Source organism: Sylvia atricapilla, chromosome 5, assembly GCF_009819655.1.
Source record: "Sylvia atricapilla isolate bSylAtr1 chromosome 5, bSylAtr1.pri, whole genome shotgun sequence".
In the NCBI taxonomy this organism is placed as follows: domain Eukaryota; kingdom Metazoa; phylum Chordata; class Aves; order Passeriformes; family Sylviidae; genus Sylvia; species Sylvia atricapilla.
In genome coordinates this window covers 28,767,826-28,791,724 of record NC_089144.1, presented here as the reverse complement: position 1 = coordinate 28,791,724, position 23,899 = coordinate 28,767,826, and the positions used below count along the sequence as shown (strand labels likewise).

At 36.7% G+C, this 23,899-nt stretch overlaps 1 protein-coding gene across 4 annotated transcripts in view; it reads right to left on the bottom strand.

Annotated features, from left to right (window-relative positions):
• The window catches only part of PPHLN1 (periphilin 1), a 60,650-nt gene that overhangs the window by 10,042 nt on the left and 26,709 nt on the right, over positions 1-23,899 (bottom strand). For all 4 annotated transcript variants that reach the window (XM_066319046.1, XM_066319043.1, XM_066319045.1 and 1 more), the window contains exons 7-9: positions 22,728-22,807; positions 19,613-19,732; positions 17,058-17,198 (exon numbers count right to left, since the gene is read on the bottom strand). In XM_066319046.1, the coding sequence (XP_066175143.1) occupies positions 17,058-17,198; positions 19,613-19,732; positions 22,728-22,807 (341 nt within the window). The remainder of the gene's footprint in view (positions 1-17,057; positions 17,199-19,612; positions 19,733-22,727; positions 22,808-23,899) is intronic.

Here is a 23,899-nt window from a genome sequence, read left to right as displayed (position 1 = left end):
ATCTGATCCACAGTAAAATTATTGCTCCATCCAAAACAGGAAGGGTGAAGTTTATCTACAAAAGACTCTATGTTAATTGTCATGTAAAAATGCTTTAAATAATTTCCAGTTACGTCCACAACAATAAAGGAAAGTGATATTCATTTAAGCTCAGCAGAATGGGCTGTATGTTAAGAGCAACAATGAAATGACAAACCAATCTTTCTTGTCATAAAACCAGACAAATATTTTGTATGAAATGTACAGCAGTTCAAAATCCACACAGACTGTGTTGAAGTCAAGATCAAAAATGACTCATTTGATTTTACCCAGAACTGACTTGTGATGACTTAGTTTTCCCTCAACAAAACTCATCCCACTTTCAGTTTCAACAATATCCTCAGCTACAAATATTCTCAGATTCAGCAACATCCTGCATTAAGTGGGCTCATTTTTGTTGATGGGCATGACAGCATTTTATCTCGAGGTGTGGATTGCCCGTATTTTCTCCAACTGCACAATGAAAATAAGCAGTAACAGGAAGCAAAAACAACACCCTCCTCTTTTGCTTCCAAATAAGAGCAACTCTGAGCAGATTAGCAGCACAATTAACTGGCAGCAGCATTGCTAATACAAATTGAAAGTTCGTGGATCTATGAGTTTAAGAACAAGTCCTTACAAGAGAAGATTTCCTCCCCATCATTATACAAAGAGCAAATTAATTTTTTTTAATGGATAAAGATATACTTAAGCAAGTTTGAAATCACATGCCAAAGGATAGTTTTTTTCACCACATATGCAGCATAAAGAAAATACTACACAAAACAAGTAAACTACTGTATGTAATGAACAGCTTTTCAGGAAAGAAAAGCAACAGCTGCAAGAAGAAAAACAATTACTTCGATTACCAACATTTTATGGCTTAGTTTATGTTAAACCTTACTGCTTCTGAAGGTTTAGAATTACTTCACACATTACATTAGCCTCAAAAATCAGTTTTATTGGTGCCTCAATAATGAATCAATTTTTTTTCAAGTCTAAGTCACTGTCCTGCCTTTACCCTTGAAATAGTCACTCATCATTTACTTTAAGTACTCATTTCAAATCTAAAACCAAATAAATGAAAAAGCAAATTATTTTGGAAGACTTGTCTAATCTTTCCATATGCAGTATCTTTTTCCACATGCAGCTGTGACAGCTGAAAAGGCTAACCCCCCTTCCCAGCTGTCAGCATCCCTATGCTGGAAACCATCACTCCACTTGTTTGTGTAACACCAGTAATATACAGGACTACTCCTAAAACGAATTCTTATGCAAAACCAGTCTGATTTGGTCACATGCTAGGACATCAGTTGGGCTGCAGGGAGGAATCACCTATCCTGGGTAAGAAAATGATGAGCAGCTATGGATGACATCTAAAGAGGATGTTTATCTATAGCTTTACACTGGCGTGTCCACATTGAGCTCATCTGGAAACACAGAACTTCCACCTAACACAGAGAGACAAAGAACACAGGATCTGTGTGTGTTTACATGTTTGCCTACCTTAGTATGCAACTTCAGACAAACACAAAATATATACAGAAACAGAGCATAAAGCTGCTGCAAAGGCTGGGGTTGGAGAAGGTCACAGAACCTGTATGATGAAGCCTCATTTTTTACTGCAAATATGTTCATTCCTTCTGTGTTTTTAGCACTGAACACACAAACTCTCTCTCCTTCTAAATCTGTTCCGACAATTCCAGTTATTTTCACATCAATTTGGAAGCAGAAATCTGATCCAAAAATCGTTAAAAACATAAAGCATATCTCTCCCTAAAGAGAAAGCCACAAGGAATAGAGATTGTCTTTTATGGTCAATAAGTCATATGTCTTAGGGCAGTGATTACCAACTGTGGTTCCAAGAGAATTTAGTACAAGTTCTGCATTTACTGAGTGGCTGTACCACTGACTGTATCCCCATGGTACTTGGAATTAATTATTAGATATGCTTGGGTTACAGTCATAAGTAATACTGAAGAATAACAGCAATTAGCTGGTTCAAAAGAGCTTGGAAATCACTGAGAAATCAAAAGAGCAAAAAACAAGCCCATTTTGTACTTAAAAACATCTTCTAAGAACATTGGCTTTCTACAGTCTCTTTTCAAGCTTTTCTTAATGAGATAGTTACACAAGGCTGCAGAATTTCAGCACAAGAACTGCTACCTATCAAACTCATTAAAGGAATGTCTGCCCTATTCAATCCAGTGTCACTGAACATTTTCCAGAAATTGTCTGATGGGGTGGGTGAATTGACAGAGGACAGATTGGGAGCAAACTTGGCAAGATATGTGAACACACTCATGACTTTTTGAAGTGTTTGCTTGTCTCCAGATTATGGCATACACCGAAATGCTTTGTTTTCAAGTCTGGCTTCAGTCTTTCCTTATAAAAAGAGAGAAGAAACTGGGATCATCAAATACTGCTCTGTCCTGGGGTTTCTTTTTGAGAGATTCAGCTCTGTATCCTTCAGACAGCTTTCTGTGATCCCTGACACCTACAAATTCTCGTAGCAGCTCGATGCAACAAATCCACCAAGTCAAAAAGTAACAGGGATATTTCCAGTACTCAAGAGATAAAACTCAGAATCACAGAATCATTAAGATTGACCTTTAAGACCCTTAGAGACTGAGTCCAGCTGTAAACACAACACTGCCGAGTGCACCACTAAAACTTGTTCTGAGGTGCCACATCTACACATCTTTCAAAAACACCATGGATAGCGATTCCACGCTCTACTGGGCACCTTCTTCCAATGTTTGACAACAGTTTTGAATTTTTCCTAATATCAAATTCAAACAATCTCTGGTGCAACTTGGGGCCATTTCCTCTGTCACTTGCCACCTGCGAGAAGAGACTGACCCACGCGGCTACAACCTCCTTTCAGGCAGCTGTAGAGAGTGACAAGGTCCTCCCTGAGCCTCCTTTTCTCCAGGATAAACACCCTCAGCTCCCCCTCATAAGAACTGACTTTCAGCTCCTTCACCAGCTCTGCTGCCCTTCTCCAGACAAGCTCCAGCACCTCAATGTCCTTCTTGTAGTGAGGGGCCCAGAACTGGACACAGGATTCACATCACCAGTGCTCAGTACAGGAGGACAATCACTGCCCTGGTCTTGACAGACACTCTAACACTGACACAAGGATACAAGCAGTCTAGACTCAGTTTTCTTGGATTTATTTAATGAAATATCCTATTTACTCCATCTATAAACAGAGAGGCTGATTATGGTATCAGTATTTGTTTACTAGTAACAACAGTGGAGCATCATGTAAATTAACAAGTCAATGAAAAAAATAGCTTGAACAAACTAGCAGCTGCCATCAAACTCTGTCAGCCTCCTGCAGGTTACAGATTTGTTGAGTATCACCAGCAGCATAATGAATTATGGTCACTTCAGAGATACAGGAAATTCTGCTTCTGGCCAATACTCCAATGTGTAGAACTTCACTTTGATAAATCACACAGACATCTGAAGGTATGGGGGATTTGTTTAACTCTATACTTCATCAAATTTCAAATTACCACTACCATGTTGATGATTTGAATGGATCCAAATAATTAGAAAATCTGTCAAAAATCTGCAAAGATACTTACTTTGCCATTTTAACCTTTACCTTTAGACATAGGATATAGTGCGAATAGTCTAAAATAACTCACTTTACAGTGACACCAAACTAATGTCAAGTCAAACAGCTAAAATTGGGGAAGAGAGTAAGGTAATAAGGAGGTAATAGAAAAGAAGATCTAATCTAGATAATGAAACTTGAAACCACTGAACTACAAATGAAAATATTTACTGAATAAAATGTACTGTTACAACAAACTTTTTATGCCTAATCTCTAAACAGAATAATAGCTGCTGCTGATAGTTTACTGATGCTGGACTGATACAGTGTGCTTTGGATGAGAACAGCATAAAAAGAGAGCAGTGAAGTCTCTTTTGATAAGCAGAACTAAACAGTTTATTGCCTAAGATAAAGATAGGTTGCTAAAGGTCAATCACTTTAATGCAACAGCCAAAAGAAACGGTACCACACCATTTACCTTTTAACCTTACTTCATACAAAATTACCACATGTTCTCAAAAATACAGAATACACAGAGGTTATTCATATAAACATATCCTGAAAAATAAGGCATTACTTCCTTCACACAGCCTTCCAGAACTTAAAACAAACCCCAACCAAAAAACAAACAAAACAAAAAACCCACCAACCCACAAAAAGCCAACAAAACACCAACACCCTCCCCCAATAACACCAAACCCCCCCATAAACAACTAAAAAAAACCCCAACTAAATGCAAACAAACAAAACCAAGACCAAAAAAAAAAAAACTGAACAGGTCATGCTAATAAAGACTGAACTATACTGTCTGGAATCAGAATTAAATTAGGAAAAAATATTTAATTATTTAGAACAGAGCAAGCCAAATTAAATAGAAAACGACAATTAAAATTAATGACCTTTTCTTATTTAAATCAGAAAATCCAGTGGTCTTGTTGTTCCTTAAAATCACATAAAGGTATAAACATTGCAAACTTTCTATTTTTAAATCAGCTGGTAAGGAATTTTGTTATTTCAAGGATAAGCATACACAAAGAATTGATTTACATACTAAACAAAGAATTATTTATTTATGTATTTAAGAGTACCATGGACTGTGTAAAATAATAACAGCAACTGTTCAAGGGAAAAAAAAAAAAAAAAACCTTGCCTTTTCCAGGGTAAGTCAACAGCTAACACTCTTGATGAAGAAAACACAACACTTTCCATTTATTGGCTGCAATGCACCTAAACCAGATTTTAGAACCACTGCTTAGTTTTGACATAATTAATTTACTCTCTTTATACTACTTTAACTTAGTATTAATCTTTTTCACTTCTTTACCTCTTTCCTTTGTTCTCCTTAGTGCATCAATGCCCAGCAAACTGCACTGTGGTCAAAGCCAAATCACTTTTCCTGCTCCAAAGACTGCAGTTGGCCAATAAATACCTAACAAAGGAAGCACTAATATCTCTGACTACCTTCACTTCTCCCATATTTTATCTGAGTCCTCCCTGTCCCCTCAGCAAGTATTTACTCAAGCTCTTACATCCCTAGCACTCTGAAAAATCAAAAATTCACTGAAAAATATTTTAAGTCAATTGCATTATGTGAACATCTTTGTATCACCTTGTGACAGAAATGCATTTACATTTCCTGCATTTCCACCAAACAGGAAAATAGAAACAAAAGGTACATTCCATAACTGCATGGAAACATCATCTAAAGACTGGAAACACTGCTCACAGTATATATTATGTACATAACCACACTTGTTCTTTCAGAGCTGTAATATGTAATACAGCAGCTTTAAGGAATACAGTAAAAAACTACTAGCTTACTAATTACACCTACCTTCTGAGTGATATATAGTGAAATAAGACTGCAAACATACCAATGGAAGTTTCTATCCTTACACCCATAAAACCTCACCTGACACCAGACACTGAGTATTCATACTCAGGTAACATGGTAAATGTCCTTGCTTCTTTTAAAATCTTAGTTGATCCACAGCAGACAAAACCAAGCTCAGCACTTTATCCCCAACAGACCTCTGCGTATCTCAATATAACTCCTCTGCAATATGCACATATGTTTTGTCAGGAATACTTAGAACAACCTTTACAGCAGATGAGATACTTCTCTTTGGGATCACTGCTCTGGCTGCTTACTGTGACACGAGTAATGCCTACACACATCAAAAAGCTTCAGAGCCAGCCCAATATAATAATACATGCTTTTCTGGGTAGCAAAAAGTCCATGCTGCTTAAAGTAGAAAGGAACGCTCCTAAAGTTAAGCGTTTTTTAGTAACTTATCTGGGTCATGAGACACCAGATAATTACTTGCTTATCTCTGCTTCTTATTTTAGCAAAAACATAGTTGCAAGAAATCGCCTTCCATATCAACATAAGAAAAAGGAAACATGCACAGTGAGCTGCAGAGATGCCTAAGAGTAAGCTTGACAAAAACTATGAAAAGCATTTAAAAGACTTTGTCAGGGCATTTTTGAGTTATGCTTAGGTAATAATTTCATTGAACGCTCATTTTTATATTAAGTTACATTACATTTATGTCCTAGTTGACAAATACAGTAAACTGAACAAAACAGACAACAGAAGCACAGCAGTGAATGGCATGTTTACCAAAATTTTTTAGTAAGCAATTTCAGGTACTTGATGCAGGAACGCTGCATTTCCTGCCTTACAATTGTAGCTTCCTGCAGATGCCTCGAGGCATCCAGAGAGGAAGACACCAAGCTGGAAGCACCTGACTGCTCCTCACTTGTTTCTGGCAGCAGAAATAGCAGCAGGTTTTCTTGCATGATGTAGTGTCTCCACCCTCCAGCCAGGGAGAAACTCCACTGCACTTGCCCACGGGCTGTAGAGCTTCTGTGGAATTAATTCCCATCTCCACCCATGTTCCCCATCCCATTCCTTCCCCCACCCTCTTGGCTGCAGTTTCTGATCTTGGCAAAAATCTCTTTTTTTTTTTTCCTCAACTGCAAGTCCAGTCCCACCCTTGTTCATTGCTTCGCACACTCAGTTACTAACCCTACCTCTCCTGTCACCATAAATCCTTTCATCTCTTCCAGATATCCTCCACCTTCCAATTCTGAGGTCTCCTCATTCCTCAGCTAGAAATACTTGCAAGAACTTAGGGGCCAGCTTGTTTCTCAATAAATCAAAGTCTGGCTCCAACAGGCCAGGTGAAAGGGGCAATTCTGAGGCACTAGTGTTTCCAATTGAGTTAATTCTCAAAAATACATAGAACCAATCCTGTCAATATTAGAAGATGGTGAGGTGTCTCAAAGGAAGATGACAGTTCTGGTCATGGCAGCTTTAGAAACTGAACGAAAACTTTTTTATCTTCCCTATGACAAGAATAAACAGTTACTGTGCAAATACCATCAAAGACTACAGCTCGCTATAGATTCCTGCCTGATGATTAAGTAACTGTGTCTAAAGTGTCTAAAGCAGTACTTTCAGGATACTGAATGTTCAGAGACAGCAGTGGCTCTACAGACAACACAGGGTGACTACTCCTTTGCAGCAGCAGACATATGCAAGGAAGCATACTGTACTTAAGGGAACTAGTTATGTAAGTGTCTGAATTTTTTTTTTTTTCTTTTTCTTGACCTGACTCATGGTTGGGCCCCACAAAGACTACTGTGCCATCACAGGGAGCAGTACAACATACGGATGAAATTCCTCTAACTATGATTGCCACCAAATTCCTTGTACTGTGCAGCTGAAGTCTGCAGTGCTACAGTTTGGTTTTGACTGCAGCACTTGCTTAAGGGGACTTCTTGATGTATACTGGGATGCAATCATAATATAGTCTCCACTGGAACTCATACAGTTTCTGTTACTGCCTATTTTCATAAAGCTTGTAACAACTAATCATCTTGGTTTATGCCTAAATGGAATTTAGTTGAAATCAGACAATAGAGTCAAAAGATACATAGCACAGATACTGAGATTGCACAAGATAGTTTCTCCAGGAAGCCAAGTGAAGAAAAAACATAATAAAATGGGCAAATTTCCAGCTGGAGATGATCACTGAAAAGCTTGTGTCAGCATATCCTAATCTATTTATGATTTTGTGTTTAAAAATGCTTATGTGGATTTTTTTTTTTATTTAGGTAGCACATGACCAAAAAAGTTAATATATAAATTATTTACTATACTAAGGTGGTGAACTGCTTGTGAGGTGCGTAATAATGGTCAAGTAAGCACACACATTACCCACCTAAGTAGAACATTTCATGTTGTAATGAAACCAAGTATTTAAGCTATGTGGACTAAGGAGAAGGGGAAAGATTGCTAACAAACAGATTAAACCTCGGAGAAACAGTATCAAACCCATCTATTACAGGTTACTAGTGTCATTCAGAGCAATACTTGAAGTTCAATAGTTCAGAAAATTAATGTATGAACACTTCTTCTCAAGAAGCATGAGAAGGTAAACAACCAAGAACAACCCATGACCCACTCAATTTTGTCAGTATTCACCTTCTGTGTTTTTTTCAAGTCAGGCTGACTCTACTAGCATATCCAAGTTAAAGTAGCAAGGTAAAACAGGCACACCATGAACTTTGCCCTGTGGGGAATCTTGGCGCTGGTTTTTCTGCCATATTTTGTGAAGCATGCCATTGTGGTATGCATACAAGTGTATGTCCACAACCACAGAAGACTCAAGTCACCACACGAATGCAAATAAGAGTCAAACAAAAGAGGAAAGTGATCTTTGGTAGGTCAGCAATAAATGGTCATGTGCATTAGTCATTTATACCCCAAGATAAAAAACTAATGTTTTCATAATATTAACTTAAAGAATCAGCACATGCATAAGCAACTTATGCAACTATAGAATTCTTCCCAACATAATTTAGGAAATTAAACTTCAGAAAAGTTCCCAATGCTGATGCCTTTAGAACTATAATATTACCCTGTATTTTAAAGCTCAGAGAAAATGAATAGGCAAAATTTACCCATCTTCAAAACATATTAAGTTTAATCTACTCAATGGAACAACTGCCAAAAGAAAGAACATGTCAGGCTAGGTGAGACACTCAGATACAGCACATAAATCTAAGGACCAGGTGACAAACACAACTTGTCACCCAAGTGTCTTTGGTCACAGATGATCATATATTTATACATGAGTCAGTGTTATAAATCAGATTACAAATGGACTAGAGGAATAAACTACAGGCACCAGGAGAGCTGTCATCTACAAAACAAGCTTCTGTTGTATAAAGAACAGTCTGTAAAAAGACACAGAAACCCCCACAAAGCTGTAGATTCACACTTAAGCAGATTTTCCCTACCTACACATTTTGTGTGTGACACTTTTCTGTTGCTGCCTATTTCAACCTCCTAAGGCCCAAAAGTGCAGGAGAAATGGAAACCAGCTTCCATGCCAAACATCAAGTCCTTCCTGTCACCTACCCTCCTGCCACTACACCTTTCATTTGCCACTTTCCATGGGTTTTTACTTGTTGGCTCAGTTACTGCCATCCCATATGGTTTTATGAAATTTTCCTCATGACACTGTTCTCTGTTTGCCCTATATATATCTTGTTCTAAGCACCACTTGGACTCCTGTATCCTCTCTTTCAGAAGATCAATGCTCAGACTGTATCAGAAATACTGACAGAGCTAATACATAATCAGTGTTTGGGGGGGCTGGGTGGGTGGGTGTAAAGACACCAGGCAGTAGTTCTTTGAGCTTAAGCTATTTCTAGGGGAATTTAAATTTCTGGATCTAATTACCAGGTATATGGGACTGATTCTGTTCTTATTCTGTTTCAATCCAGGAAGCAGCAAGTTTCCCTAATTACAATCATGAAGAGACAGTAGGTAGTAAGAATAAAAAATACTTAAAACTTTAATCCTCAGTGTATTGAGCCTAAGAGATAATTTTATCTTTAATCCTTGAAACAGTTCAAAAATAAAAAAACACACTGCTAACCTACTTCTTAATCCACCAATGCCCTTCTGTTAAGGCAAGAATAAGCTGGAGACCAAGTCGGAGAGAAGGATCTACCCTCTGAATTAAATCCAGGTTATTAAAACCAACAACAAAAGCCCATCATAAAAAAAAGTGCCAACAACAACAAAAAACCCCCAAGAAACAAACCCAGACAAACAAACAAAAAACCCCAACCCATGGAAACAATAACCCTCACTCCCACAGCAACTATTGCCTTTATCAAGGCTCAGACGATTCATTTCTGGTTTTATCCTTCATCATTTCCAGGAGGTTTGCCAGCATCAATTCTGCTTATCCTTCCAAGCATCTCAACTTCTGACAGCTTTTTCAGTAGGCAATTTCTCAAAATTAATTCCTAATTATATGTCAAGGCCCACACATTTTTAGTGAGTTTCTTCTCTTCCTAACACCTTTTCCAATCCTGTTGACACTCATCATCTCTTGAAACTAGTCTTTCCTCTTTCCAGCCCACTCATTATTATAGTTTCCAAGTCTTTTATCCTGTTTTTTCTCTACAGGTTTCTCATAACAGAACCAGAAATTTTAAGTCAAACAGTCACTACAAGCCTTTGATTGAAAAAATGCCATTTAATGAATAATTCCTTAGATTTTCACTTTATCTGACCAAGAAGTTGATCTTGTCTTTCAGATTTGAACAATGTTTTTTCACATTTCTTTTGGCTTCAACTAAGTCCAGGAATTCCACCAAGTATTTAATTACTATCCTTCTCCCATTTAAGTGTTCCAGAGATCTGCCACCAAATTGTAACACCTTTAAAAAATGCCCTTTAAAAATACCTGTAAGCCAACAATCATCTGAGATTCTTGGAGTCCGCAGCGCTGCTTAATCACATCATGAAGTGCCACTACATCAAAAATTCTACTTTTGTCAACGGGTTGAATAGCCAGCATTTGGCAACTTCAAAATAATGTGATCAGCACAGGCCTAAAACTGTTTACATGAAAAAAAAATAAGGCAAACATGATCTTCAATGAATAGTGGTGAAATTTAAAGGTGAGTTGCATTTAATTCAAACCTCTCTTAGAAACACCCCACTGTTACTGGATAAATGCATACATTTCTGGTATTAAATTCTCTTAAAATTATTTCCCTATGAGCGCTGCATATTAAATAACACCCATTTTTATCAGCTTCCCAACGAAAAAAGCTGCTGGCAAAAATCTGAAATGTGGTAATATATTTCCTTATTAAACCATACCTTCAGGTGCTGAGTAAAATGAGTTGCGCTGCTTTTGCATATGCAGCAGTTTGTAATTACGAACACAGCAGTGCACACCAAATAACCCATTAATGTCCACAGAAAAGGAACAGAACACAGCTGAGCAAATGGAATGTGCAGGATTATAACTTCTAAAGTATGGTGGTCCAAACACAAGAAAAATAAGTAGCTAAAAGTTAAGTAGCTAAAGTTTCCATGTCCTTTTACAAGTATCCTGATTTAAATAAATCTATTTGTAAGGAGAATAAAAGATACAGTGAAGAAACTTATCAACAGCTTTTATATTCCCCATCTTGTAGTTTCACAAACATCAAAACAGGAATTTCTAACAAACAGGTCATATTTGCAAAATTGAAAGACCCCAGCCAGGAAAAAAAAAAAAAAGTAGACACCCTCCACCCCCCAAAAAAACCAAGCACAAAACTTAAGGAAAGCATGAAAAATAGAGCTCAAGTAAGCATTACAATGTGACTGATTTGATTTTGTAATGGCAAAAAGGAAGTCTAGAATAAATACTAAATGATAGTAGAAAAATTAGCAGGTCAGAATTATTACGAAAGAAAAGGTAGAATAGTGGAAAGAATATGTGGAAAGGAATACATAACTTGACTTTTATACATAAGGAGAGGGATAATGATACAAGAAAACTAATAAACCACATAAGCAGATGATAATTAAGTAGAAGAGTTATCATCATTTTTTCTGAGAAGCTTAAGACAAATAACAAAACCTGACACAAATGTTTTCCTGATTAGGAAAAAATGAATCAACACACTTAATTACAACATACATTTAAGTAAAATAAATACAAGCTCAGAGGAGGCAGGATACATACTATGCTACCAACCAAATTAGACTGATGATGATGAGTCCATCGTTAAGGCCTTGTCACTGTGTATTAAGTACAGAAGGTTTGAAAGACAACAGGAAAGCTGAGAAGGAGTGAAAATCTACAGCTTCCCCATATTTTACTCTCATCTGGCCTGTTACTCTTGTCTGGTCTACTCCTGTCAGAAACAAGGCATGTCTGACCTCATCTACAACCAGAAATAATCCTTTAATGTGTTTTTAGCTACTGTTCCAGTTCCTTCAGCTTCACTTAACTCATCTATTTCTTAACTTGTATTTTAATTAGGGGAATTTTTTCTAACCTAGATAATTTTGCCTGAAATGAGCAACAGTGCAACAAGCAGACCAACAAGCTAATCTAAGGAAACAGTAACCAGTTTTCCTGGCTCAGCTGAAGTGAGCTTTTCAAAAAAAAAGGTACATCCAAGGGCCAGCTCTGACATCCTCCTCCATTCCTTCCTGGATTCCCATTATTCCCATTTATTAATTTACTTGTTTTACTAAACATGCTAGAACTTAAGACACTTAATCTGTCACTTCCAAGCCGTACAAAACTTTTCCAATGCATTTACCATGAGTTTATCCAAGGCCAAAATGAAGAAGCTACTTCATTGTTTACATTCTCTTTCATCTTTATACTGTAGAAGAACCGTAAAATAGTTTTGCTTGACGCAAAACAAAATTAGCAAAGGACACAGGTTAGGTTGGCGGCAGGGAGAAAAGCATACAGTAAACTCCCAAACACTACATAAAATTTAGCTATTTTATAATGACAGAAATGCCTGTAAAATTTTCTTCATGTTTTGTTGATAATAAAACAATTTTTTTTTAACAAAGTCCTTACAACATAAAGTATCACTTTGTGAAAGGTCAGTCTTCTCTCAGAGCAGCATCTCCAGAGAACAGAGTCTCATTAACAAGTGTTAAGTACACACAAAGACAATTCAGCTATTGCTGCATAGATCTTACCAGAACAAGAGCTATGACAAAGAAGAAAAACAAGAAACAGTTCTTCTCAAACTAAACACACCCTGTAACTGCCAAAACATGTCTTTTTAACATAATTGTAACTTTTAGGTCAGAGATGTCAGTAATTCACCTCAAAAAAAGAAGTAATTAGACAGCAGACCAGGAAACAGAATTTGGACAGCCTGGACCTAGCCACACCTCCATTTTTCCTTCTTTCTATGCACCACGGTTATGAAGCTTCAAAGATAAGCTTTAGAAAGGTCTCTGATTTTCAGCATCTTCCAGCAAGAAGGCTGGAACAGTTCATTAATACTATTGAGGACTCCTAACAAACAATATTAATTCAGAATGTCAACTAAAGAAGCAATTAAACTATGTTTAAACATTTAAAAATACTGTTCTCTTGAACATTTAAAAACACTAGTGAACTGAAAGCACAGAGTCAGCCAGTGATTCCATTAAGAATAAAAAAAAATTCATGAATGTATTAATTCCTGTACTTAATTAATTCCTTAGATGCCAAAACTCTGTGGTAGCCAAACTGAGACAGAAACTCACAGGTCTGATTTTTTTTGCCAGAATCAAGGAGGGTACTTGGTAAAATTGTCATCTGGTAAAGTGTGTCTTCAGAATAGATTTTCAGAGGTAATACATGTCAATCCAACTTGAATATGCATCATGTAAGAAAAGTGGACACATAATAATGGACTAATTAACACAGTGTTACAGACTTGATGTCTAGACAAGATAAGACATTTCAAGAATCTCTTCTACCTGTGCTCATGAAGGAAGAACAAAGAGATAGCCTTTTGTGTAACACTGATGCTGAATAGCTCCAATTATGAATTTAACACCAGGGACATATTTGTCATCACTTCCGAGAAAAACCACCACACTTCAGCACATTTCATGCTAAAAGCATAAGCTGATCCTTAACTATATAAAACCAGAAACTAAACAACTTCAAAGTATTACCTTAATGCATAATGCATGTTATTAAATGCAAAGATATTTTAAAAGTGCATGAACTGGTTACATTTCCAAACTATAGACATTCATTGATCCTGACATGCAGATGCAAAATTCGCTATGCTGTTTTCAAGAATCTGTTTAATAGGGTTCTATCTCACCATGCTCAGACAAATGCTCCGACAACATTTAACACCTTATTTCAAAATTGTAAAAGCAAAGAAAAGAGGGAAATACACATTCAAAAGATCTAAGGAAACACCTAACTTCAAAAAAAACCCCAATCAAACAATCAAAAAACATCCGAACCAAAAAGCAAATTACCTCAGTATTCTATTTATTTAAAAAACTCCCCAAAGCTTTTTGTTATAGAACATGGAAAAACACATCATGGGATATATCAAAATATGAGACAAGCATTAATGCTGCAGAATTTCCACTCCATGCAGAAGCACAAAGATTGAAAACACTCTGCATCTGGACTGAAGGGAACAGTTTCCACAGTACCTGCCATGCAAAAGTGACAGAAAAACCCCTGTTCTTCCAATCATGAAGTGTCAGAGCCAGAGGATTCTAGGAAATGAACCCTTCCCTGAGAGCAGCAGAGCCCACTCCAGTGGAGCAGGACCCAAGAGTAGGAGACCACAGCAAGGAGCTGGGATTCTGCAGTTCAAGAATGCAGACTGAAAGGTGTCAAGAGAAGAAGCGAGCAGAAACCACATCCTTGGTGGAAACAAACCATATTCTGGAATGCAACAGTAGCTGAGTTCAAGACAAAGAGCTCAAGACACTGGAAAAGGCTGCCCAGGGAAACAGCAGAGCCTCCTTCGTTGCAAACAGGCAGGGCTCAATCTGACAGAGCCCTGAATGACCTGACCCAAGGCCCTGTTATGAGGACATTGGCTCAGGTAAATCCAATGCAACCTCGATGTTTCCACAATAACATCACTATACCTGTTGTTTCAAAGATGAGACCAAAAATGTCCAAGATCTGCAGTACCACTTCAGAAATGTTTTCAAGCATCTGTGCATCTGCAACCATATCCTTCATTTCCAAGCAATATTGGCCCAAATGAAATATCTACTTCAAAGTTTTTCTAGTTTGGGAGTGACACATGTAATTCTTGGCTCTGTTTAAGAGTGTCTGGATTTTTCCAAGCCTTTATCCACAAGCAGAAATTCTAGTTTCCTCTCTTTGCATCAGCTCCAGTTAATACTTGCAAAGCAACTGCAGACTCCTAAAAGATAGTCACTATACAGCAAACAGCAAGGAGCCCTTGGTTTGACACATTTTGCCTTGTCATCATCAGCACATGAAGAACTTAGTTTTTCTTCAAACATGATTTTAAATGAATGGTCACAGTAAGTCTCCCATCAAATAAATAATATACAACTATTTTCTTGATGAGCCAGGGTGATCATTTACAATCACGCTTCATTTAAAATTCTGAAATTGGTAATTGTGTTATTGTAGCTTAGAGAAAAGGCAGAGGCAACTTCACAAAAGAGTGATATGAGCGATACCCAAGATATTGAGATGGACTAATTTAAAACAGAACACCTGTATGAATATTTAATTCAATTCAATTGCTTAAGGGATATTTTCACTTGTTTTTCTTAAGAGAACAAACAGACTATATCACAAGCTGCCACCTCCCTCCTGCCCAGGGCATCAGACTGCCTATTTCTCTGCTGCACAGCAATGGATTTGCTCATTGCGACACCATGCACGTTCTGTCAGCACAGTTTTTTGCCTCTGGGTTTTCCTCAAACAGTATCATCCTGTGAAGTAAAAGTACATATCTGGAAAATTTTGCTCGTTCTCCTGGTTAGGGCTTTGGAGACAAATGGATATGGAGAGGGCAAAGCAAAGAAGGCTTTATCATGAGTCTGGAACAAGAAATACTTGGTAGTCAGATTGAGAATAAATATAAACCAAATAGCAAACATCATTAGATCTGGTGCTCTAAAAGAAAAAACTTTAAGAGACAGAAGTAGAAGAGGTTCAATGGGTCAAACCTCACTTTCTAAACATTAGCTGGGCCCTCACCAATCCTTTAACATATAATCAGTGGAACATGCCCTGTCTGACTTAATTTCTTACTTATTTTAAATACCTTAATAGTTCTCTCAATGCAAACTGGAAAACAACCCCCTGAAAACTTTTATATGCTGAGAACTCAAGTAAACACAAGAGTGTACAAATTTCTACAGACTGATTCCATATATAGAAGGAATATTCACAGTGTTTTATTATGATGACTCATTATGATTATGAAAATCATCAGATCTATCACAACTATTTTTTAAAATCCAGAAAATTTAATTGCAGATCCAGAAGTTAATTTTAAATATTTATGTTTTAAAAAATGTTCATTTTCCACTCTTAATTTTTAATTATTAAATTTAATCTTGTCTAATTCTTAAAGAATTCACAGTACCTGGTTTATAAGAAACTAAGCATCTTGTTCAGTTCGGTAAAATACTTCTGTCATCATTCTAGAATCTTATTTAAATTCTGCAGAAGCTGACAGCTTCAATATTCAAATCGACAACAGGAGAAACTGGTTGTGCAAAACCCAAATCAAAGTTATTACTCAGGCTTCTGTGAACTAAGTTCCTAAAAGTATTCCATTTTATAGATCATAATCTAGATATCTCTAGAATTAAGTGCAAACTCTACCAAACACAATAGCATTAGAACATATAGAAAATAATATTTGGGTTTTGTGACCACATTTTCATCCGATTTTACTATAAACCTGTCCTTAGGGCCTAGGGAAATTTAACCATAAATTCACCAGCATGAGGCTAACTAATCACAACAGCTGTTTTTTAAAAATCTGTTTCTAGCCTGCAGGGTTTTTTTCAGTTTGTCATTTTTAAAAATGTCCTAATTTTACACATTTGGTCCTAGCTCTTTTAGGCCATTTGTGACCCTGTGATCAGACACACAGAGATAAACCAACTGCAGCATGGCTCTCACAGTTACAGCACAGGTAAACTCCATTCCAGCAGGATCCCACACATGGGGAAAGCTGTTCCCATCATGAACATGATTATGCAAAGTCAATATTAATCGGAGAAAAAAAAAAAAAAAAAAAAAAAACCCAACAATTGAGTGGAAAGCTGGTTTTCAAGTGTCAATAAAAAGGAACAGTGTTGCAGCTCAGGAAATGGCCTCACAGGCAACTGAACAAAGGCCACTAGAATTAAAAAGGCACTCATTGTCTTAGCTTGCAAAACAGTAGTTGATGCATGTCACCTGCAGAAAACTACCATTAATTTCTATGTGCAGATAAATGCCACGGTTCTTTGGAATTAAACAGCTGGAGATGTTACCACATCATCTTGAAAAATCAAATTACATTCATATTACAGTCCAAGGAGGAGGAAAAAACAGATCAAGGTAATTTCAGCAGAGCAAACCATTACTGCATTAGTGACAAAATGCCAAGAAGACTTCACCTGTTCAATCTCCTTTGTCTTAGCTGCAATTGCTTTTGAACGACTGAGAAGCTGGCTGTCCTCGTATAATTCTGTACTGTCCATTAGATTTGCTTCTGCTTCTTCTGTTTGCTCGATGTATAAGGGAGCTGAAGATCCAGCCTTAAGAAAACAAAACAAACAATAAATTCAGTTTTCAGAGAAAAATAAAAACCCCCAAACACAGTCATCAGAAACATGAGTTTGCTCACCAAGACTGTTAGTGAAGTATTATTGTTACAATTCTAACAGATACAGAAATACAGATTTTAAACATGTAGAAAACATGATGTGATAAAACCCCCTATGACACAGCCTTAACTGTGTAAAGACAACGAGGTCAGATAACCTCTACCTGCCCATCCACTGAGAAGAAACTTGTATGTGGTTTTTTAACACCCGAAAGCAAGAAAAATACACCATGAAAATGCGATTAGTCTTCTGGGAAAGGATAAAAGTAACAAATCAAAGGTAACACAGGCATCAACAAAATAAAATATGTTGTCAGGGAGAACTCTTGAAGCAGGGCCACAAGTCTACAGTTAAAGGAACTGAAATAACTATCATATAGCAAAGGCAAACATGTGAGTTGGAAGATTTCTAGTAACGTGAAAAACTTTCCTCTAAAACAGAAATTGACAGTATTCCTACTCCAAAGAAAACAGATGCCAACTCCAATGAGTTTATACAGAAAATGTAGTAATTTTGTTTTACAGCAGGATTTAAATCCAATATCATGGAACAAATCTGTAATTTTCCAAAATAGGATTTAAAAATTGCAGATGAAAACTAGCATCTATTACTCAAAAAGAGAGGTGAATAATCTTAAGACTTAACTAACATGGAAGGGAAAAGCATTAGACAGAAAAAGGAAGTAAAAAGTTTATGTGGTCCTGTGAACATATGCTCAAACCTCAGCAGCAACACAAACCATTAAGACTCAATCCCAAAACTTGCTATCTCAGTAAAGAACGAAATGCCTGAGAGTGAGTGAAGGCTACTAAAAAAGCTCAGTGCAACACAAAGTTCAATTATTAAGCACTGTGTAACATAAACAGGAAAAAGTGAAGAATTCTTGCAATTCATGTGACAGCCTACTAATCAAGGTGAGATGACCTTTCTTCTAAGACTCAGAATGAGATGCCTCCCCTCCTTCACTAGCATTTCTACAGCCCACTCTCTTAGTCAATAAATCTTAGACTGTAGCACAATCAACTACAATTGCTTTGCTTTGATCCCCGATGTTTAATCTTTTTGCCACTGCAATTTTCTCTGGGGCATTTAGAATGCCTTTAACAGCTCTTCTCCATGTGGCCCACTCTGTTTTTCCCTCCCCTGCATTACCTTCCCCTCACCAAGAACCACAGTGACATTTATATTTCTCTGCTGAACCTCTCAAATGTCCATGCATTTCTTCTCCTTTATATGGTCTTCATCCTTGGGTCAACTGTTGCTTTTCCTTCACTCTTACACTTCCTCCCCTTTTTCTTTTTAAACTACTTTTTCAAGTCTTTGAATCTAACTAGATCTTCCTGACCTATTGAGGAGCTGCTCATGCATTCACCCATTACATCAATGGACAGGACTTGAAAGTTCAGATAAATATGGATTCAGTGAGTTTATTTCTCTAACCTAGCCCTGATATTCTACAACTGGAAATGTGATGCTTCCCAAGACACATTCATTTTCTCTAAAATTATTTACAAATAAATAAAAAAAAATCAAACCCGTTAACTGGAAAGGTTAAAACATGACTTTGTGAAGTAGATACTATTTTGCTTTTAAGAACCCCTCTAGAGTTGAAACAAAGAGAAAGAGAAAATTATTACAGAATTAAAACAGATTATTTTAGATTACATAATAATTAGGTTGTTTTAAATGACAAATACATTTTCCACTAACATAACAGAACCCAAAAAAGACATCCTATCCAGGAGCAGAGTAACAAATGACTGAGAAGGGCTATAGTCACACTTCAATAAAGCCAGGAGAAGACAAGGAGAGGTGAAAACAAAAGGGAATAAACTGGCAAATAATTAATGTCAATTAATAATGCAATAAGCATTCTGGGGGAAATAAAAAATATAACCACTGCAGTAATAAGGTAAGCTTTATTTTTAATATAATGGAGGACTGCTTTCTGAAAAAGAATACAGGACACAGTAGGCTGGCACAGCTTGAAACTGTGAACTATGGAGAATGCTTGGGAGAATTGAAACTTTACTGTGTCAGTTGTAGCTCAACATCAATTGAAATTATGCTAAGACGACATACTTTGGCTTTGTGTATTTTTTCAAAATAAAGAAATTAAGAGCATTTAGTCTCCTTCTCATTCCCTTTCAAAAAATATAGTTTTTTCAAAACAAATAAATGGCAAGGTTTTAGTTTCCCTCTCATTCCCCCTCAACAAATATTTAATAGCATAGGCAGAAAAATTCAGGATTAAGTTACAAAATGTGCCTTTATGAAGAGTTCAGAAAAACAAGAGCCTATTGTTGTAACACTTTGAATTAAGTGGATTAATAATCCTATCTTACATCATACTCTGTTATTTCAGGTAAATTGCTTTCCTCAGCCTTCTCTGACTTTTCAGCTGCCCACTTGCTTGCAGCTTCTGCAAGTTCCTTTTCTGACAGTCTGTTGCTCTTCTCCAAGGCCTGTACAAAAACATTATAGTCAAGGTTTAACATGATATACACTTACACGTGACAAAAGTCTTCAAAATTCAAATAAACGGTTATTCCAATCCCTAAAACATTTTAACATAGGAAAAATAAAGTTGAAATTATTTCATTTGCTGTCCAATTTATTTAAAAAGTGGGAGGGTAGACAGTAGATAATAAAAGAAACAAGAGAGGAGGAAAAAAGATAAATCAGTGAAGGTGAGTGGACTGCTAGAAAACCACTATACTTTCTGAATAACATTTATGAAATTCACAGGTCAGAGATGATAGAAAAAAAATCTGAGACTTGTTGGGCACTGAAAGAATTTAGATATGAGAGTGGAGTGAATTAATAATTAAATGTGATTTTCATGTACAAAAGGCTGTAAAAAAGGAAAATAAACAGTTAAATGCTAGGAAAAGTATAAAACCTGAGCAAGTCAGGGACAAAATATATTTTATACAAACTAAATGATCAGAACTGGTTGTATGAAAATCTATTATTTTTTTATTTGGGGGAATTCTAATCATTTACAATGGAGTCAGTCCTGACTTAATGTTCTACTTTTTCAAATGGAAATTCTCACATAAATAATATCTAAAAATTGGTTTCTCTCTAAGTATATTATTTGGCTTTTACTATCAGACCAGCAAACAATGACAAATATCAGTTTAGGAATAGCTAGCTTTATAAATCTTGTTACCACTATATGGTATGAAGCACCCAAAGAATCTATATCACTCTAGCATTAAAAATTGCAATACTAAGATGGGTATCTGAAAAAGAGATACAAAAATTCTACTGCCTGAAAAATTCTACTGTAACAATTTTTACCCAATGCCTGTTCCATCTTAGCAAACAGGCAGACAAAAAAAAGCAAACAAAAACCCAAATGAAAGAAACTAACATTCCACCTCTTACCACTAGTTCATTCTAAGTTACATAAATGGCCAGTACCAAAACTCTTTTGTCTTCACATCTTTTGTGCTTACCTCAAGGCTAGTATTATCCAAATACCTCTGAACTGTAGTGTGGCATAACTATGCAATTCATAGAACCCCTCCAGGATTCTGCCTCACAAAGACACCACCTTTATCTGAATCCAGAAGAGAAGTGCAACACGATGTTCCAATATGAATGCCTGTCTTCTCTAACTTCAAATCACAGAACTACAACCAGTGAAGTCAAGAGGTGGCAAAGTTCAATATGCAGGGATATGAAGAGGGCTCTTAAAAGAAAGGAGTAATATAATTCATAGAAAATCTCACATGACCTGCTATATTTCCACAAGCCACAAAAGAAATTAACTAATATTATTGGAATACTGACAAAAAATGTGTTTAATCTCACCAAATTTAATTCTCTAGGTTGAATGTTGATAAATATGTACTAAATCCTGAGTTAATTTTATGGAATGAAGTAATGGTATTTGCACAGGTACACTTCAGCTGAAGAGACAGAATAGGAACATATTTTTCAGCTGAAAATAGCAGCAGCTATTTAGACTGCAATCTAATAGATCTCATAAAAAAACTAAACTCTTCTCTCTCCCCGCCTCCAGCCTCAAAACAGAAGTCTCTCTTTTTTTTTGGATTTTTTTTTTTTAAATTTCATCAATAACACAGAAAAGCAAAAGCCTGTTGCTCTGCTCAGCAGCTGTCCCTGTCTCACACATCCTTTTGCTCTGTGTTGGATACAGCCTCCAAGGCTTACAGTCTATACAGTTTATAAAAAGAACACAGAAGATTTCATGCTGTAGTCAAACGGGTGGCTAAGATGACATAATATCAACATGTATTAATTCACATGCATGAATATGTAAAAAATAATTACAGAGAAAAATACCTTTTTAGATTTGCAAATACATAGTACAGTGAAAAGAGGTATTGCTATGGAAACATATACCTTTGTAAGAATTTCAAAGCTAAATTATAACTTAGAGCATTGAAAATCATCTCCTTTAATGGCTAATACATAGCATATAACTAATTTCTCAAGCCTTGAAAAATTATAAGACTCTGGCTCTGGAGATTTTCATGTTTTGCCAAGACTATTTCTGTCACTATTTCTCAGTGAAACCCTTTGGTAACTTAACTACTCAATGCAATTCCAGCCAAAAGGCTGATTCCAAAAGGCTCCACTGACACAGGGCAGTTACATTATAAGCAGATTTGGGGACTCAAGAGAAAAATCAATAAACAGTCATGGAGGTATTTCCATTTCTGCACCTGACGCATACAAAATAAATACTTATGCAGTCCAGGGAAATTACTTCCACCAAAGTTACATTTTGTGCAGCCTATAGGAAGTGGATATCCACTGCCAGCAGATATTTGCAAACTGGTGGCAAAAACCCAATACAACATAGATCAGACCTGACTGGAGAAGAAAGTGGAACACTGACAGAATATAGAGTTCAAGTTCACACTACATATTAACACAAGAGCAAGAGATTTTGCAATGCCTCCTTATTCTCAAAGGTGTGTATTAAGGAAGGATTTGATATTAAGCTGCAGTGTGCTGAGTCTATAAGCAAAATAGGTGAACTAATTATAAAGTACATATTATGATCCAAATCAGCATAATTTGTGCATAATAGCTTTTATCTTATTTTCCCTATTTACATCACTGAAAATACATCACTTGCCTCCCCCTTTAAGGACAGTGGCAATCAGCTGGCACAGCAGTTCTAATAGAGATGTGTAAGAGATAAGCACTTAGAATGACAGCACAAGCAAAGCCTGGGTTTTTTCCCTATTAAATAACACGGCAGGTGTGTCTGTGTCAAAATGAGTGGCAATACCAACATACTCACAATAGCACAGAATTCTAAGACCAAACCCTATTCCTACTGTAAGGAATAGGAAGTAATATAGTAAGGAATATGCATTTAAACAGGTGTATGAAGTATCTCCTTTCAACTGAGGAAAAAATCCAACAATGAGCAACCTAAAACCATGGTGTGAAGTACTCAAAAAGAAAATTCACCTTTGATGAAGGTACTGCTGTGGACCCTGAAGGTGATGCATCCCTTGATGTTTTCAGTGACTGAACTGTCCTCTCTTTACCTACAATTAAGAAAAAGTTAAAGACTGAGAAATTAAAGATATATATTGCAAATATGCTTACTGGCTTAGAAAAATGGCAGTGAAGTTTTCTCACATCAGACATGAACCTTATCACCCTCAACAACTACCTGAGGTTGAGCAGGATGGGAGGTTGCAGCAAGATGGGAGTTGGACTCTACTCCCAGGCAACAACTGACATGAGGAAATGGCCTCAAGTTGTGCCAGGGAAGGCTCAGGCTGGACATCAGGAAGAATCTTTTCTCTGAAAGAATGGTTAAGCTTGGGAACAGCTACTCAGGGTGCTGGTGGAGCCACTATCCCTAGATGTGTTCAAGAAATTATAGGACATGGCATTTAGTGCCATGGTCTAGTTAACAGAGTGGTGTTTGGTCAAAGGTTAGACTCAATCTTGGAGTTCTTTTCCAACCTTAATGATTCTATGATTCTATAAAATCTACATACTCCATCATCTGATAAATATTGGTAACACTTTTTTTCTCTTGCCAAGGAGAGAAAAGATACAGCTGTGTCATTTCATGCATTTAAGAAAACCCACTGTCCTTTTTTCCATCATTAACCAAAAGGGTGTATCAGTATGATTCTGCAAGACTATGTGATTTCAGTTTTTAATATTCCTGCAATTATATAAACAGTTGAAATATCAGACATCAGTCAATCGCTAAAGGTAACCAGGTAGTGTATGAACTAGTTTAGCTGGCTACAGTACCTTGAAAAGACCTGCCATGGGAAACAGTCCTGTACTGTTGCAGCCACAGAGTAAATGCATCTTGTAAGATCACTGTCTTTCTTATAAAAGTTAAAATGGGCAAAATGTTAAATCAAGTTCACAGTGCTAACCACCATCTGTGCATAGTCTTGCCACAGACCAGTTACAGACAGCCCACAACAACAGAACTGGTTGCAGTGTAAACTACTAGTTTTCAAGTTGTGGTCCACAGATTACATCTAAGACATCTTCAAAAGGTGAGTAAACAAGCAAACATGTTGTCAGTAGGCCTAAATTCATACTCACTGGGAAACAGCTGACTGATCAGAAATAAGCCAAGGTAATGTACACTTACACTGGCTTCA